Source organism: Hyperolius riggenbachi, chromosome 11 (assembly GCF_040937935.1).
Source record: "Hyperolius riggenbachi isolate aHypRig1 chromosome 11, aHypRig1.pri, whole genome shotgun sequence".
Lineage (NCBI taxonomy): Eukaryota > Metazoa > Chordata > Amphibia > Anura > Hyperoliidae > Hyperolius > Hyperolius riggenbachi.
The window spans coordinates 175762179-175782281 of NC_090656.1; the positions used below are offsets into that span (position 1 = coordinate 175762179).

At 42.2% G+C, this 20103-nt stretch overlaps 1 protein-coding gene across 1 annotated transcript in view; it reads right to left on the reverse strand.

Annotated features, from left to right (window-relative positions):
• Positions 1-20103, reverse strand: part of NFATC3 (nuclear factor of activated T cells 3) — a 118632-nt gene that overhangs the window by 25410 nt on the left and 73119 nt on the right. Inside the window, exons 4-5 of the mRNA XM_068261611.1 lie at positions 9760-9959; positions 6948-7120 (exon numbers count right to left, since the gene is read on the reverse strand). Of these exons, the coding sequence (XP_068117712.1) occupies positions 6948-7120; positions 9760-9959 (373 nt within the window). The remainder of the gene's footprint in view (positions 1-6947; positions 7121-9759; positions 9960-20103) is intronic.

Here is a 20103-nt window from a genome sequence, read left to right on the forward strand (position 1 = left end):
TAATGCAACGCCTGCTGGTGCGGGAGAGGACGGTAGAGTGAGCCGCGTTAGGCGGCTCTATCCGCATAAGGTCTCCCAGAGTGGCGCTGATTGGCCGGCGGGACCACGTGATGCGGAGCGAGACACTCCGCATCACGTGGTCCCGCCAGCCAATCAGCGGCCGCCAGTGCAGTGCATATTAACCACTTAACGACCGCCCCCAGCCGATGGGCGGCGGCAAAGTCCGGGCCCAAACGACCGCAATACGCCCATCGGCGGGGGCGGCTGCGGGAGTGGCTATGCGGCGATCGCGTCATTCGTGACGCGATCAGCCGCCGGGGACTGGCTCCGCCCCCCGTTCGCCGTAACCCGCCGGCCGTTCGGAAGCGCCGGCGGGTTACTGGCATCCGGATCGCCGCTGCAACAGTGTATAATAGGCTTTGTAATGTATACAAAGCCTATTATACTGGCTGCCTCCTGCCCTGGTGGTCCCAGTGTCCGAGGGACCACCAGGGCAGGCTGCAGCCACCCTAGTCTGCACCAAACACACTGATTTCCCCCCCCCCCTGCCCCCTGATCGCCCACAGCACCCCTCAGACCCCCCCCTGCCCACCCCCCAGACCACTGTTTGCACCCAGTCACCCTCCTAATCACCCATCAATCACTCCCTGTCACTATCTGTCAACGCTATTTTTTTTTTAAGTCCCTAATCTGCCCCCTACTCCCTCCTGATCACCCCCCCACCCCTCAGATTCTCCCCAGACCCCCCCCCAGACCCCCCCCCCCCCGTGTACTGTATGCATCTATCCCCCCTGATCACCTGTCAATCACCTGTCAATCACCCGTCAATCACCCCCTGTCACTGCCACCCATCAATCAGCCCCTGATCTGCCCCTTGCGGGCAATCTGATCACCCCCCCACACCAATAGATCGCCCGCAGATCCGACATCAGATCACCTCCCAAATCCATTGTTTACATCTATTCTCTCCTCTAAACACCCACTAATTACCCATCAATCACCCCCTATCACCACCTGTCACTGTTACCCATCAGATTAGACCCTAATCTGCCCCTTGCGGGCACCCAATCACCTGCCCACACGCTCAGATTGCCCTCAGACCCCCCCCTTATCAATTCGCCCGTGCAATATTTACATCTGTTATTCCGGGTAATAACCCACTGATCACCTGTCAATCACCCATCAATCACCCCCTGTCACTGCCACCCATCAATCACCCCCTGTCACTGCCACCCATCAATCAGCCCCTAACCTGCCCCTTGCGGGCAATCTGATCACCCCCCCACACCAATAGATCGCCCGCAGATCCGACATCAGATCACCTCCCAAATCCATTGTTTACATCTATTCTCTCCTCTAAACACCCACTAATTACCCATCAATCACCCCCTATCACCACCTGTCACTGCTACCCATCAGATTAGACCCTAATCTGCCCCTTGCGGGCACCCAATCACCTGCCCACACGCTCAGATTGCCCTCAGACCCCCCCCTTATCAATTTGCCCGTGCAATATTTACATCTGTTATTCCGGGTAATAACCCACTGATCACCTGTCAATCACCCATCAATCACCCCCTGTCACTGCCACCCATCAATCACCCCCTGTCACTGCCACCCATCAATCAGCCCCTAACCTGCCCCTTGCGGGCAATCTGATCACCCACCCACACCAATAGATCGCCCGCAGATCCGACATCAGATCACCTCCCAAATCCATTGTTTACATCTATTCTCTCCTCTAAACACCCACTAATTACCCATCAATCACCCCCTATCACCACCTGTCACTGTTACCCATCAGATTAGACCCTAATCTGCCCCTTGCGGGCACCCAATCACCCGCCCACACCTCAGAACGCCCTCAGACCCCAGCCCTGATCACCTCGCCAGTGCATTGCTTGCATCTATTTCCCCCCTCTAATCACACCTTGAGACACCCATCAATCACCTCCTGTCACCCCCTAGCACACCTACCCATCAGATCAGGCCCTAATTTGCCCCGTGTGGGCTCCTGATCACTCGGCCAAACCCTCAGATCCCCCTCAGACCCCCTTCCGATCACCTCCCCAGTGCATTGATTGCATCTATTTTCCCCTCTAACCGCCCCCTGAGACACCCATCAATCACCTCCTGTCACCCCCCTAGCACTCCTATCCATCAGATCAGGCCCAATACATCCTGTCATCTAAGAGGCCACCCTGCTTATGACCGATTCCACAAAATTTGCCCCCTCATAGACCACCTGTCATCAAAATTTGCAGATGCTTATACCCCTGAACAGTCATTTTGAGAAATTTGGTTTCCAGACTACTCACAGTTTTGGGCCCGTAAAATGCCAGGGCAGTATAGGAACCCCACAAGTGACCCCATTTTAGAAAGAAGACACCCCAAGGTATTCTGTTAGGTGTATGATGGGTTCATAGAATATTTTATTTTTTGTCAAAAGTTAGCGGAAATTGGATTGTTATTGTTTTTTTCACAAAGTGTCATTTTTCACTAACTTGTGAGAAAAAATAAAATCTTCTATGAACTCACCATACCCCTAACGGAATACCTTGGGGTGTCTTCTTTCTAAAATGGGGTCACTTGTGGGGTTCCTATACTGCCCTGGCATTTTAGGGGCCCTAAACCGTGAGGAGTAGTCTAGAAAACAAATGCCTCAAAATGACCTGTGAATAGGACGTTGGGCCCCTTAGCGCACCTAGGCTGCAAAAAAGTGTCACACATGTGGTATCGCCATACTCAGGAGAAGTAGTATAATGTGTTTTGTGGTGTATTTTTACACATACCCATGCTGGGTGGGAGAAATCTCTCTGTAAATGGACAATTGTGTGTAAAACAAATAAAAAAATGTGTCATTTACAGAGATATTTCTCCCACCCAGCATGGTTATATGTAAAAATACACCACAAAACACATTATACTACTTCTTCTGAGTACGGCGATACCACATGTGTGACACTTTTTTGCAGCCTAACTGTGCTAAGGGGCCCAAAGTCCAATGAGTACCTTTAGGATTTCACAGGTCATTTTGAGACATTTGGGTTCAAGACTACTCCTCACGGTTTAGGGCCCCTAAAATGCCAGGGCAGTATAGGAACCCCACAAGTGACCCCATTTTAGAAAGAAGACACCCCAAGGTATTCTTTTAGGTGTATGATGAGTTCATAGAAGATTTTATTTTTTGTCACAAGTTAGCGGAAATTGATATGTATTGTTTTTTTTTTCACAAAGTGTCATTTTCCGCTAACTTGTGACAAAAAAAAAATCTTCTATGGACTCACCATACTCCTAACAGAATACCTTGGGGTGTCTTCTTTCTAAAATGGGGTCACTTGTGGGGTTCCTATACTGCCCTGGCATTTTAGGGGCCCTAAACCGTGAGGAGTAGTCTAGAATCCAAATGCCTCAAAATGACCTGTGAATAGGACGTTAGGCCCCTTAGCGCACCTAGGTTGCAAAAAAGTGTCACACATGTGGTATCGCCGTACTCAGAAGAAGTAGTATAATGTGTTTTGGGGTGTATTTTTATACATACCCATGCTGGGTGGGAGAAATCTCTCTGTAAATGGACAATTGTGTGTAAAAAAAATCAAATAATTGTCATTTACAGAGATATTTCTCCCACCCAGCATGGGTATGTGTAAAAATACACCCCAAAACACATTATACTACTTCTCCTGAGTACGGCGGTACCACATGTGTGGCACTTTTTTGCACCCTAAGTGCGCTAAGGGGCCCAAAGTCCAATGAGTACCTTTAGGATTTCACAGGTCATTTTGCCACATTTGGTTTCAAGACTACTCCTCACGGTTTAGGGCCCCTAAAATACCAGGGCAGTATAGGAACCCCACAAATGACTCCATTTTAGAAAGAAGACACCCCAAGGTATTCCGTTAGGAGAATGGCGAGTTCATAGAAGATTTTATTTTTTGTCACAAGTTAGCGGAAAATGACACTTTGTGAAAAAAAACAATTAAAATCAATTTCCGCTAACTTGTGACAAAAAAAAAAAATCTTCTATGAACTCACCATACATCTAACGGAATACCTTGGGGTGTCTTCTTTCTAAAATGGGGTAATTTGTGGGGTTCCTATACTGTCCTGGCATTTTAGGGGCCCTAAACCGTGAGGAGTAGTCTTGAAACGAAATTTCTCAAAATGACCTGTGAAATCCTAAAGGTACTCATTGGACTTTGGGCCCCTTAGCGCAGTTAGGGTGCAAAAAAGTGCCACACATGTGGTATCGCCGTACTCAGGAGAAGTAGTATAATGTGTTTTGGGGTGTATTTTTCCACATACCCATGCTGAGTGGGAGAAATATCTCTATAAATAGACAATTGTGTGTAAAAAAAATAAAAAAATTGTCATTTACGGAGATATTTCTCCCACCCAGCATGTGTATGTGTAAAAATACACCCCAAAACACATTATACTACTTTTCCTGAGTACGGCAATACCACATGTGTGGCACTTTTTTGCGGCCTAACTGCGCTAAGGGGCCCAAAGTCCAATGAGCATCTTTAGGCTTTACAGGGGTGCTTACAATTAGGCACCCCCCAAATGCCAGGACAGTAAACACACCCCACAAATGACCCCATTCTGGAAAGTAGACACTTCAAGGTATTCAGAGAGGAGCATAGTGAGTCTGTGGCAGATTTCATTTTTTTTTGTCGCAAGTTAGAAGAAATGGAAACTTTTTTTTTTTTTTTTTTTTGTCACAAACTGTCATTTTCCGCTAACTTGTGACAAAAAATAAAATCTTCTATGAACTCACCATGCCTCTCACTGAATACTTTGGGATGTCTTCTTTCCAAAATGGGGTCATTTGGGGGGTATTTGTACTATCCTGGAATTTTAGCCCCTCATGAAACATGACAGGTGCGCAGAAAAGTCAGAGATGCTTGAAAATGGGAAAATTCACTTTTGGCACCATAGTTTGTAAACGCTATAACTTTTACCCAATCCAATAAATATACACTGAATGTTTTTTTTTTTATCAAAGACATGTAGCAGAATAACTTTCGCGCTCAAATGTATAGGAAATTTTACTTTATTTGAAAAATGTCAGCACAGAAAGTTAAAAAAGTCATTTTTTTGACAAAATTCATGTCTTTTTTGATGAATATAATAAAAAGTAAAACTCGCAGCAGCAATCAAATAGCATCAAAAGAAAGCTGTATTAGTGACAAGAAAAGGAGGTAAAATTCATTTAGGTGGTAGGTTGTATGACCGAGCAATAAACCGTGAAAGCTGCAGTGGTCTGAATGGAGAAAAAGGCTCTGGTCCTTAAGGGGCGAAAAGACTGTGGTCCTGAAGTGGTTAAGTAGCCATGTGCGCGGCTACTGTAGCGGCATCTCCCTGTCTCCTCTCCGCCCCCCACTGAGCATGTGCAAACAGTAGTAGAACGCACAGCATGCTGCACTTTCACTACAATGTGCAGCGTTACATGTAACGCAACGTGGGCACTGTGAACAGCCCAATTGTGTTACATTGCTGTGCATTGGGGGAGCGTTACAGGCTGCACTAACGTGTGCCTGTAACGTCCCACTGTGAAAGCAGCCTTAAAAGGAATCAGGGAAAATTTTTAAAATGAGCGTTACTCACCTGGGGGCTTTCTCCAGCCCCTTGCAGCCGACTGTCCCACGCTGACCGTTCCCGCTCTCCGCTGCTGTCCCGGGCTGCCTGCACAGTGCAGAGGACAACCTCAAGGTCGTCCTTACTGCGCCTGCTTCAAGCACCGCTGTCAATCATGGCCATGTTGTCCGCAGCGCACGTCGCCAGACACTCAATAACATGCCTGCAAAATTTAATGTGTGCAAAGTGTACTTTGGAAAATAGAGGTTATGTTAAAGGCAAATAATACACACCACAACTTTAATTCATGGTTAGTACACTTTTCAAAAAAAAAAAAAAAAAAAAAAAAAAAAGATAGTAGATATGGTATAATATTATACACTGGCAAAGACAGTACCAATGTCAACAATAATGTGCATTAAGGCATAAGAGAAAGTATTGCATCCTGTCCAGTACAACAATACAAATGGAGGATAGGTAATGCCTGGTACGCATGATGAGATTTTGTCTGATCTCTGATCGATTTTGGCACTTCTATGAAAAATCGATTGGAAAATAGATCGGAAATCAGATCGGACTTGTTGGAAATAATCTACCTTGCAGTAAATCTGCCAGAAAAACTCATTGTGTGTACCAGTTATAAAACCATACAAATGGAGGATGGGTAGAACAGACCAGATGATCAATTGGTGAAGAAAAGTTCATATGTTGGGTATATAAGCATACATACATCAAGACATGTGTAACATCAAGACAACGCTATAGCAAAATGCTATAGTTTACAGTTCAACCAAAGGCCAAGTACAGGGATGTGCATACACATTACACCACTACATAATGTGGATATAAACACATACAAAACCTCCTCTGTCACAAAGGAAGACCAACGCCCTACTGTGGTTGATGCTAAACCATATCCACCCAACTTCAGGCCTAAGAACTGAATAACTGAGCCCTGCTGACATCTACAACTACATCCACTATCCACTTGGGAACATGTGTTCTGTCCCTCATCCGAGAAAGTCTAATATCTCAATACTGCCAACAGGCCACAAAAGGCACGGTGTGTGTAGACAGGCTGAACAGAATTATTGGTTGTCCATTGGCAGGTGTAGGAGGGCAGACATCTGATCACCTGATTTGCTGGAAAGATGGCCTCATTTGACAATGCCACTGAAAATCACAAAGCTCAGTAAAACCATTTCTACTGCAAATGTAGGTCAATGGAGAAAGACTAATTAGGAAGAATGTCCAAATACATTTAGTTATATAATCTTTATGTCAAAAATATATGTATATATGTATGTTACGACATGAAAAAAAAAATATGAATAAGCACTTACTCAGCAATGGTCTGTTATACTTACAGCATTCAATGGGTATAGAGGCAGTCTGTAAGGAAAGCACTTTTCCACTCGGCTGGGGTATATGTACTCTGAACACCAGGCGTACACGGGTGTTCTTCCTGCCAATATCAGTTTCTCCTTTGCGCAATTCAATATCAGAATTTCTCAGCTTTAGAATACCAGCACAGTCAATGCTGTAATGCAAGTCATATAAAGTGGACACATTAGAAACAAATGATAAACAGCAAGATATTTCAAACATTTGTACCTAAAAACCCCACTTGCTTAAAAATGTATTATTCAGTCACAACAATACTCTCTGGGCCACTTTTAGGCCCAGTTTACGGTGAAAATCTGTGCAAAATCGCTGTGATTTTGTTGCGATTTTTCAGTGAATGAGAATCATGCAGTGCTTTTAAAAATGCAAACGCAGTCAGTGTGGACCAGGCCTAAATAACAAGAGTCTGCCTATAGAGGAGCCACCCTGAGTAAATTATCGTAGCAGCAACCCTTTGGGTGGTACAGATTGAATTATTCAGATGCTTTTTATCCCCAGAAATGTTTTGGCAAAAATATTACAAGGTTCGAAAAAAAGGTTCATATAAATATTCAGAAAACATGATAACACATTCAAGACATTCTCTATTATAGGACTATATATTAGGCAAAGTATTTCTCTGGCAGAAATCTAGCTTGACCCCTCATTGGTAACAGCAGATACTAAAACAAAAAGCACAGAAAGCATAGTGTGTGACCGTTTTTCCGTTTTAGAGAAAGCAGCAGCAGGTTTAAAGTTTTTCAAGTGGAAAGCTGAAGCATTTTAGTTTCGACACAAGATGGCAGTATACCACTGTAACTACCGATAAAAAACACAATTCACTTCCATATGCTTTCTCCAATATCCTCAAAGATTTAAGAAATAAGCTTTAACTTATTAGATCTACTCCCTCTCACTCACCTCAAACTTTAATAAAGGGGACCCACTCCACATACTCAGCTCCAACGGTCTTCAACTTTAGAGACACATGACCCCCATCAAGCTACACAGCCATGAACCTCAACTCAAAAAAAAAAATCTTGTGCCCTCGCAGTCACTCACGGCTCCTCCAGTCCCCCGCCGCCAGCTAGTTTCGTTTCTGCCAACTTGGAGGGCAACTACGTGTACCTTTGCATGTATTCCGCTGGGGCAGGAGGCTATTGCGCACATTAACACGTACATTTTTACGCATTGCAGGTGTACATTTTTACAAATTTGTACATGTTAATGTCCGGGATAGCTTCCCGCGCCAGCGGGAATGCGTGCAAAGGTACACATGGTGGCCCTCCGAGTTGGCAAAACTAAACTAGCTGGCGGCGGGGGTCCGCAGGAGCCGGGAGTGACTGCGAGGGCACAGGATGGCTGCAGGGGGCTGGTAGATGCCCCAGGTAAGTGAAACTCATTTCTGTTTTTTACAGTTAAGGTTCCCTTTAAAGGTTCAGAATTCCAAATAAGCATCTAATTAAGGTATGATACTGAAATGTCTCTTTAAATGCAAAATCATATGGGTTACAGTAGAGAGTAGCTCTAAAGAGCAAACCTGGACATCGGTGAAGTGGCTTAACGCAAAATACTGCAGTGTTGTGATAGCAAATATTCTCGATATTGATGAGTGTGTTTTTTAATCACTGTCTATATTACAGGTTGCCGTGTGTATGTACTTTGTGAGAGCAAAGGGTTAATTCTTTATTTTTTAACATTGACATTTTTAGAGAAGGTTTTTGGAAAAGAAGATAAACTTACATCATACTGCTTACAATGTTAAACAAACACGGGCAAGGGGTTAATATTGATGCGTTTGATTTGCCCTTTAACCATTACATGATTTTATACATTAGGCCTTTGCATGGATCAGAAGATGATCTATGTGTTAGTGAAAACTTAAGTATCATTCTCACATGAGCCTTCCCAGTTTCGAGGTGATAATGTTTGCACCAAACATAGTTACCGAGTCATATTGGATGCTTTCCTTTAGGTTATCAATCTGGTAACCATTTGTTATAATGTTATTTTTAGTTTGAAAAGGTTGTGTCCATGTGGTAAAAAGCCCCTGTGAGCTTAATCTAAAGTACACTGTACACAAATTGTGTGCCAAAGTGTACGGTCTCCATGTCGATATCTACTACACATCCAGTTCACAAAACCAAATATAGCTCTTTCCCCTGCAGTTTACATAACCTTGGACAGTACTACTATATGTAATTTGCGTAAATTATTAACATCCAGATTGCAATTAAATCATCATAGTTCAGTGCTCTCCACAGGCATTTTAGCTGGGTGCTCCACCTGGCTAATTTTGGTTATCATCTGGCTGTCATCGGCCCACCGCCTCATCCTCTTCCTAAGCTGTATTTAAGCAGAGTTGCACAGAGAAGCGCCATCCCTGCATCCACCCCTTGTGCCCTACCCGACAACTTTTTCATGCCACCTGGCTGGAAAAAAATTCTGGGGAGAACACTGATTGTTTTTGCTTGCCTGATGATGTACCTGTACCGTCTTTCTACCAGAAACGCAATATACACACACGATACACAAGCACTTTTAGTTTTTACAATTCATTACAGATTGGATCTATTTATCCTTCAGTATCTTTTGCCATACATACTCTGGAGGCGAAGGAGAGCCCTGTTCAAATAGGTTTAGAGTCTTGCCAAATCTGAAGTTCTACAGTCATGCATTCCAAAACACTGGAAGACCTCCAGAAGATTTATTTATAGCTTTGCCACCATTATAGCAATTTCCATAAAGTAGGCTTTCCCATAATGCACTATAAAATACTATTGTGAGTAAACTTACCTGGCACACATGTTATTTTCTGGTAAGAGAGGGATTTCAAGAACTTTGGTGCTGGTGATGATAATCTCTTGGCTTGCGGTGGCCACTGTTTTCCCAGTGATTCTGTGTACTTGGTAAAAGGCATGAGGCCTCAAATATCGGTCATCTGCTGTCCCAATGAACATCTGTAGATTAATAGCTTTTTCTGTGTAGCCAACCAACTGCAGAAAACACAAGGCACTTGAGGTGGAACTTTATTTTTTATTTATTTATTTTTACACAACACAGGCACTTTTTTTTTTTTTTGCATCTGGACTTGAAACAAAGTGGACCTATATGTGCATTTATAGTACAAAATGTTTCTACCACAAGAAAAGGGTGGAAACCATGTTTACATTTAAAAAAAAATGCATACTTGACCATCAAAATGTCTGTTAGGGTATAACCACTGCTGCAGAAATAGATGATCCATGCATTTTGCTCTATCCCCCATACTGATGCATGGCTGGAACACCCTCAACACCCATGCCAGCAACACCATAACTCCTTAAGCTTTGTATTGGTGCACAGGACAGAGCAAAAGTTCTACTAATCCCAAGTGTTAAACAGGATTAATTCCCTTATGATGTCATTTTGTGCAAGCAAACTGCTACACTAGGAGATACACCAGCTAGATGGATTTTACAAAGCTGCCAACACACAAGCAAGAGGAACTGAGGGTGACATTCTGGGGACAGTAAGGCTGCTCAGATAATTTCATTGGCTTCTGACTCAGTAATCACAGTAACCACAGTTTACAAATAGGGAAAGGACAGCACTGGTCCTTACAGGGCCAGAACTGTCTGGTCCCAAAGTGGTTAAAGTGTTGAAAACAGCACAAAAACAAGGTAGCCAGAATCATTGATGCTTGAAGAACCTTGTATGTTGCTCAGCTGAACTGCCTGGAAGGAGGCCCGACATCAGAAAGGACTATTGCAGTTGTTGAATGCTGCTCATGTCTTGCTTTCTCTCACTGCTTCACAACTGTTTGAATCTGTGGTTTGCATTAGCTATTTATCTATCCAACAATTCCAGCACCACTTTTTACAATGGTCTAGTATTCACTTCTTTTTACTTTTAGCTCAAAGCTTTGAATATATTGCTTGCTTTTGACCTGAATCAGTTTAATAGCTTAAGTGACAACTGGGTGTAACCATCAGAACTACACAGGTCTTGGGACTGCCCTTGAAAAACACTTGAAGCTTCCAGTGATAAAGTTTAGCAACAAGTTCAACATGCCCCAGTATTCTACTCATTCTACTTTTTATAAGGAGGAAGATCTAAAATGGAGCAATACAAAAAAAAACGAAAAACAATCCTACAAGGCTCTTTCTTCGAACAAAGTTTAGGTCATTCATTGACCTTAATCCCAAACAGACTTAGTTATAAACACGTAGCCTCAGAAGTTGAGAAGCTACTAACCCCATATTTTCAACATTTCATTAACTGCTTAATAAAGGATTAGGGAAAAGTATTAGGCATGTACATATGTTCAATGCAGTTTTTGTATCACTATTTTTCAATGCCTATGTCTGTTCCTCATTGCATGGGTATTTGCGCCACTATGTTTCAATGCCGATGTGTACCACAAACAATTCCAGATGTGGCAACTGCCTCACTAGGCAAAATAAATCTAATTCTGAGTATTCTTATGCTTAGGAAGGGCGGTTAGTGTTAGGTGAATAGATAGAGATTTGCTTTTGCAGAGAGGGGAGGGGGGGGGGGGGGGTTGGGGGCTAGTGTAAAAAGATAAAGAACCAAATAGAGTATGGGTAAAAAAACAAAAAGACCAAAATTCTATCAGCGATAACCCAGCGCCAAAATCAACAGGGGTTAAATGTATGCAGCAAACCGAGGAACCTTAAACCAAAAATACACATGTAAACGTAATAAAAGGAGATACCATACTATCTAAACAGCTTGACACTAAAACCCATACAAAGATGCCAATTTTGTCATTGAAAGAGGAGTTTAGTAAAGTTATCGCTGAACTCTTGCCATTTCAATCCAATTTGAAGTTTATTTTATACATTTGAACATAAGCTTGAAAATAATCAAAACTGCAAGCATTTTAAGGTCACCCTAATGATTATTAGAACACGATTTCTGCTTGCAGTACAGTGAAGCTGCTCGCCCATAGCCAAGTAGCATATACTCCTCTTTGAGAGGGTGACGAGATAGTGGGCAGTCCCCCTGTGTAAGGAATTTATGTTCCAAAAGCATTCACCAGAGTTTCAGTTTAGTTGGGTTCCTGCTTGCTGGAGTGACTTGCTGCTGATGCTTCCCCGCCTTACCCAGTTTTGTAGGTTTTGAAATTATTGTACACAACAGTTAGTCAATGTTTAGGTCTGCTGTGTTTGTTTTTGTTTCATTGTAGCTGGACATTTTTTTCCATTTCTGTTGCTTGTCATTTCTTATTTGTACATAGTTACATTTCATTCAATAAACACGTCTCAAACTATAATGTGTATTTGCCTTTCTCTCCATGCTGCAAACGTAATGCCTACAGGCACACATCAGCACTATTCACAGGACAGAAGTATTTCAGTGCATTGTCAGTCCAAAGTGCTGTGTCACCTCAGCATATCTGCAGAAAGACTTGTGTCACAGAAAGGGTTTGTAATCACTACTTTAATTGCACAAGGCTCCCAGCAGACTGTGCAGTCTGTCTGAGCCTAAACAAGAAATGGCCCCGCCCACCTCTGGTACTGAACGCTAACAAGTGCCCAGGTGGTGAAAAAAAAAAAAAAAGAGCAACTTACAGGCGGTGAATTCACAGCCTTCAGTTACCCTTATGGAACTCTTATACAGCTACTCCCTTTCACTCATGCCATAATATTAAAACTGTTCTGAGCATTCAGATAGAATAAAAATTGGGTGAAACTAGTCACGCTTCTGGCCTCTTTTATACCCCAGGATTCTCATGTTCCCTTTCCCCCGCTCCAAGTTGTTCACACTTAGCCCACATCAAACATACACATGTGGGGTGTGGTCACAAGCAGGAAGGGAGCAGTGGAGAGCCTGTACACTGGAGCCAGCATCCTGCATTTCTATGTCGGACAGACCACCGATTAGAATAAATATTGGGAAGGGGAAAAAAAAAAAAAGTTTGCTACTTAAGGCGAGAAATGTTTTCTTTTCTGTAAAAGTGACTGCCCACTATATGGAAAAATTCCATATTCTTCCCTCAAATTCATTTTTTTCCTCTCCTTGATCTGAAAAAGATAAGACGATGAGAATGTGCTTTTTCTTACAACATTTTTGTTCCTGAGGTATGTTTTGCAAAGGCAAATGTTAAGCTGTAACAAACTAGCTGTTGTATCTTATTATGATTACAAAGTAAAACTGAATAAAATTTCCTCCAACAGTGCCATTCCATATTCTGGCCATGGTCTGTACAAAAAAAAAAAAAAAAAATAAAAAAAAAAAAAAATTGTGATTCTGTGTAAAGCGCGGATATAAAAAAAAAAACAAAAAAAAAAAACAGCATGTGGTACTTCAAAATCATGTAAGCTGATAAAAATTTAAGTGTTCATTTTGAATTTGATGCCAAGAACAGATTATAAAGGGAACCTGAAGTGAGAGGGATATGGAGGCTAACAAAATGTATTCAATTTTAAAACAGCACCAGTTGCCTGGCTGTCCAACTGGCGTACATTTTAAAAAGCTGCATGTTTAAAAGGGTGCAGGATAACTGTACAGGGAGTGCAGAATTATTAGGCAAATTAGTATTTTTGACCACATCATCCTCTTTATGCATGTTGTCTTACTCCAAGCTGTATAGGCTCGAAGGCCTACTACCAATTAAGCATATTAGGTGATGTGCATCTCTGTAATGAGAAGGGGTGTGGTCTAATGACATCAACACCCTATATCAGGTGTGCATAATTATTAGGCAACTTCCTTTCCTTTCCTTTGGCAAAATGGGTCAAAAGAAGGACTTAACAGGCTCAGAAGAGTCAAAAATAGTGAGATATCTTGCAGAGGGATGCAGCACTCTTAAAATTGCAAAGCTTCTGAAGCGTGATCATCGATCAATCAAGCGTTTCATTCAAACTAGTCAACAGGGTAGCAGGAAGCGTGTGGAAAAACCAAGGCGCAAAATAACTGCCCATGAACTGAGAAAAGTCAAGCGTGCAGCTGCCAAGATGCCACTTGCTCCCAGTTTGGCCATATTTCAGAGCTGCAACATCACTGAAGTGCCCAAAAGCACAAGGTGTGCAATACTCAGAAACATGGCCAAGGTAAGAAAGGCTGAAAGACTACCACCACTGAACAAGACACACAATTTAGAACGTCAAGACTGGGCCAAGAAATAGCTCAAGACTCAGATTTTTCTAAGGTTTTATGGACTGATGAAATGAGAGCGAGTCTTGATGGGCCAGATGGATGGGCCCGTGGCTGGATTGGTAAAGGGCAGAGAGCTCCAGTCCGACTCAGACGCCAGCAAGGTGGAGGTGGAGTACTGGTTTGGGCTGGTATCATCAAAGATGAGCTTGTGGGGCCTTTTCGGGTGGAGGGTGGAGTCAAGCTCAACTCCCAGTCCTACTGCCAGTTTCTGGAAGACCCCTTCTTCAAGCAGGGGTACAGGAAGAAGTCTGCATCCTTCAAGAAAAACATGATTTTCATGTAGGACAATGCTCCATCACACGCATCTAAGTACTCCACAGCGTGGCTGGCAAGAAAGGGTATAGAAGCAGAAAAACTAATGACATGGCCCATGGCCTCCTTGTTCACCAGATCTGAACCCCATTGAGAACCTGTGGTCCATCCTAAAATGTGAGATTTACAAGGAGGAAAAACAGTACACCTCTTTGAACAGTGTCTGGGAGGCTGTGGTTGCTGCTGCACGCAATGTTGATGGTGAACAGATCAAAACACTGACAGAATCCATGGATGGCAGGCTTTTGAGTGTCCTTGCAAAGAAAGGTGGCTATATTGGTCACTGATTTGTTTTTGTTTTGTTTTTGAATGTCAGAAATGTAGATTTGTGAATGTTGAGATGTTATATTGGTTTCACTGGTAAAAATAAATAATTGAAATGGGTATATATTTGTTTTTTGTTAAGCTGCCCAATAATTATGCACAGTAATAGTCACCTGCACACACATATATCCCAATAAAATAGCTAAAACTAAAAAACTAAAAAAACTACTTTCAAAAATATTCAGCTTTGATATTAGTTTTTGGGTTCATTGAGAACATGGTTGTTCAATAATAAAATTATTCCTCAAAAATACAACTTGCCTAATAATTCTGCACTCCCTGTACTAGAATATAGGTAGTTTTACCAATAGTCTGATACATTCATATAGTAAAATATCTGTAATATTGCCAATATTTTACTATGACCCAACCTCTCCCTACTCTCAACAACCTCTAATTGACCATTAATTATGTATGGTATTGCAATATCTAAAACGTAACTTTTAATATACATCATAAAAAGGTAAGAGGGTTAATATACAATCACCATAAACATTAATGGGGGGGGGGGGGGAGGAGTAACAACACCATTAGAATGCATTCACAGAAAAATCACGGCCATCACGTTCTGTAGGATATAAAGTGAGTCATCCAGGGCCAAAATCACATCAAAGTATCTAGAAACTAGATGATCATATAGCAGAGAGGTAGGTTAATGCTATAAGGTTAAAATCTGTCACAGGTCAGATCAAAACTCTAAGCACATGCAAAAGAGTTGAGCGCTACAATATCTGTGCCGTGGAAGAAAGGAGTTTATCCCCCACAAATTAACATGTTTCGCGTATTAATAAAATTAAGCTTCATCAGGAAGATGAAATAAAAAGGTGCTGTGCTATAAAAGTGCATTGTACTGTGACAAAAGGGCTGACTTGGGCTATACCTTTTATCACATTACAATGCAGTGTTTGCTATTCTATAACCATTCTCTTAGATTAGTCTTGAATGTTTTGCTCTCCCTACTCTCACACAGATCCAGGACGGTGCTTAACCCCCCGGTGGTGACCAGCCCTTAACTATCCTACCCCCCCCCCCCGCGTGCAACTGACCTTAACCCCAACATCTCGTTTTAAAGGGTGCCGGAATTGCAGCTACAAATAGTGGGTACAAATTACAGCAACGAATAGCAGCTACACATAGAAAATAACAGCTACAAATAGTGGCTACAAATTGTAGCCGTTAATATAGTGGGGCACTAGATTTAACCACTTCGCATCCAGACCTTGTTTCCCACTTATGTACCAGAGCAGTTTTGACAGTTCAGCTATGTCCTTTTTTAATCAGAAATAACTTTATCTCTACACAGAAATGAAATGTATATACGGTGGGTTGCAAAAGTATTCGGCCCCCTTGAAGTTTTCCACATTTTGTCATATTACTGCCACAAACCTGAATCAATTTTATTGGAATTCCACATGAAAGACCAACACAAAGTGGTGTACACATGAGAAGTGGAACGAAAATCATACACGATTCCAAATTTTTTTTTTACAAATAAATAACTGCAAAGTGGTGTGTGCATAATTATTCTGCCCCCTTTGATCTGAGTGCAGTCAGTTGCCTATAGACATTGCCTGATGAGTGCTAATTACTAAATAGAGTGCACCTGTGTGTAATCTAATGTCAGTACAAATACAGCTGCTCTGTCAGGGCCTCAGAGGTTGTCTAAGAGAATATTGGGAGCAACAACACCGTGAAGTCCAAAGAACACACAAGACAGGTCAGGGATCAAATTATTGAGAAATTTAAAGCAGGCTTAGGGTACAAAAAGATTTCCAAAGCCTTGAACATCCCATGGAGCACTGTTCAAGCGATCATTCAGAAATGGAAGGAGTATGGCACAACTGTACACCTACCAAGACAAGGCCATCCACCTAAACTCACAGGCCAAACAAGGAGAGCACTGATCAGAAATGCAGTCAAGAGGCCCATGGTGACTCTGGACGAGCTGCAGAGATCTACAGTTAAGGTGGGAGACTCTGTCCATAGGACAACTATTAGTCATGCACTGTACAAATTTGGCCTTTAAAGAGAATCTGTATTGCTAAAATAGCACAAAAGTAAACATTCCAGTGTGTTAGGGGACATCTCCTATTACCCTCTGTCACAATTTCGCCGCTCCTCGCCGCATTAAAAGTAGTCAAAAACAGTTTTAAAAAGTTTGTTTATAAACAAACAAAATGGCCACCAAAACAGGAAGTAGATTGATGTACAATATGTCCACACAGAGAAAATACATCCATACACAAGCAGGCTGTATACAGCTTTCCTTTTGAATCTCAAAAGATCATTTATGTGTTTACCTTCTGTCCCCTGCTTCTCTCATGCACTGAACATTACAGGCTTCCTGCAGACAGCTCTGCCTGTGCCTGTGTTTGTAATTCCTCAGTATGTGTCAGCCAGATACTTTCACAGCCTAACAGAGGAGGATTTTTATCCAGCTCTCTTCTATCACTGATAAGATAGCAGAGAAGCTGCTGGCTTATGTAAATAAAACACACACTGGAGTGTGCATAGAGGAACAGACCAGCAGGAAGAGTTGGCAGCCTTCCAGACACAGGCCGACAAGTCTGACAGGGGAAAGATACATTGATTTATTACAGACACCGTGATAGTACAAAGTGCTGCAGTGAGCCAGAACAGATTAGAATAGGTTTAGGAACTTGTAGGATGATAGAAAAAACATTGTCATTTTTGTTACAGTGTCACTTTAAGGAAGAGTGGCAAGAAGAAAGCCATTGTTAACAGAAAAGCATAAGAAGTCCCGTTTGCAGTTTGCCACAAGCCATGTGGGGGACACAGCAACCATGTGGAAGGAGGTGCTCTGGTCAGATGAGACCAAAATGGAACTTTTTGGCCAAAATGCAAGACGCTATGTGTGGCAGAAAACTAACACTGCACATCACTCTGAACACACCATCCCCACTGTCAAATATGGTGGTGGCAGCATCATGCTCGGGGGTGCATCTCTTCAGCAGGGACAGGGAAGCTGGTCAGAGTTGATGGGAAGATGGATGGAGCCAAATACAGGGCAAACTTGGAAGAAAACCTTTTGGAGACTGCAAAAGACTTGCGACTGGGGCGGAGGTTCACCTTCCAGCAGGACAATGACCCTAAACAAAGACAGGGCAACAATGGAATGGTTTAAAACAAGACATATCCATGTGTTAGAATGGCCCAAAGTCCAGATCTAAATCCAATCGAGAATCTGTAGCAAGATCTGAAAACTGCTGTTCACAAACGCTGTCCATCTAATCTGACTGAGCTGGAGCTGTTTTGCAAAGAAGAATGGGCAAGGATTTCAGTCTCTACAGTAGATGTGCAAAGCTGGTAGAGACATACCCTTAAAGACTGGCAGCTGTAATTGCAGCAAAAGGTGGTTCTGCAAAGTATTGACTTAGGGGGCCGAATAATTACGCACACCCCACTTTGCAGTTATTTATTTGTAAAAAAAATGTTTGGAATGATATAGGACTTTCGATCCACTTCTCACATGTACACCACTTTGTATTGGTCTTTCACGTGGAATTCCAATAAAAATGATGCATGTTTGTGGCAGTAAGGACAAAATCTGGAAAACTTCAAGGGGGCCGAATAGTTTTGCAACCCACTGTATTTTTTTTTCAAGACAAACTAGGCTTTCATTGTATGCTATTTTTTCCCCTCGCACTATTTTGTTTTCCGTGAATTTTAATGGAAAAACAAGGGAAAAAAATAAAAAAAACATTTCTCAGTTTTACCAATTCCAGTTTAAAAATAAAAAGTGCTACTGTAGATTAAAAACACATTTTGTTTGGGTATTCTTACCGCTTATCACAAAAAACTTAGGTTCCGGTCACAATTTATGGTGAAGATATTTGATACTGAAATAATGCTACAGAGTGTATTTTTGACTATGAACTTAGAAAATAAAAGTATTTGTAATGGTAAAAATCAATCTCATTAGCTCAGGAAACATATTCCCGTTCACCAATTAGTGCTGCATCAGATAGTGCCAGAAATGTGCACAGGGGCAAGCCTGCACAGCACTGCTTCTGCTACAAGACGTATATCTACTGACTTGTGGCTTAGATGAAGTCACAGAGGACGTAGATATACTGTAGTGGTGGATAAAGTGGCTAATACTGTGTGCGCCAAGATTTATGTACAGTCGCTAAAATCAATAGGGGAGGTAGTCACGTGCTTTTAAACTTGGTGTTTTCAAAAGATTCTCTCCTACTGATCCTCAGCCTCTTCTACTTTTAAAGGTGGCCACACACACCATACATTTTTTTAAAAAGCTTTTCAATTCAAAAATTGCAATCAATTTTGATGACTGATTGTAACATTTCAAAAATCTGACCAATGTACCACACGTGTTCAATTTTCCCTTGATTATGAAAATAAGGATTGAAAACTCAGAAAAAAAAATGCTTGCGTCTGTACATCAAGTAATTGGCAATCTACTCTACACCATTCAACTTTCACATAAATTGATCAGAAAAATCGAACACCCTTGATCATCTTTTATTGGATAAAAATGGAAACATTCAATCAGATTTCTTGAACGAACGAAAAAAACCAAACAGCTTTTGATTTTTCGGGACAACAGTTTTTACTGAATTGTCGTGAAATTGGATAATTTTATTGTATGGTGTGTGGCCACTTTTAGGCAGAGTTTCCACTGCTAAGATTCCCTTCAATTTATCCGCATGCAAATTTGGACAGAGAATTTTAGTCTATTGAAATCAATAGCTTGCCTTCTAACTCATGTGTGAGCAAAAAAAAAAAAAAAAAAAAAAAAAGAATGTTTGGCAGCATAAAGTCGCATCCCACAAGTTGCAAGGGATTTGCATGCAGTCACAAATTACAAAATGTGCTTGCATCATGTCTCGCAGATGCATACTGTCACAGTGGAAACTGAGCTTTGGCCATAGACACTGAACAAGCATGCAGAATTAAGGTTTCTGACAAGATTCCAACACTACAGATGCCTGAGTGATGAGCAGGACTGCCGGGCAACTGCCAGGCAAAAATATGGCAGCCTCAATACAACACTTGCTTTAGGTTCCCTTTAACTTCTTAATGACCGCGTCACACCGACAGGCGTGAACGCGCCAGCTCCCCCAGGACCGTGTATTGCCAATTGGCGTTAAGTCCTTGGGGCAAAGATTGCAGGGGATCGCGTGCACCGATGCGATTGCTGTCATCAGTCTACCAGCGGCAATCGCCGCTAGGAGACTGTTAGATGGCACCATTTACATTGTATAGCGCTGCGATCTACGGCAGCGATGTACTGGGGACAGCCGTGTCAATCGGCTGTCCCCTGGGGAGGCACAAGAGCGATTGGTTCTCATAGGCTGA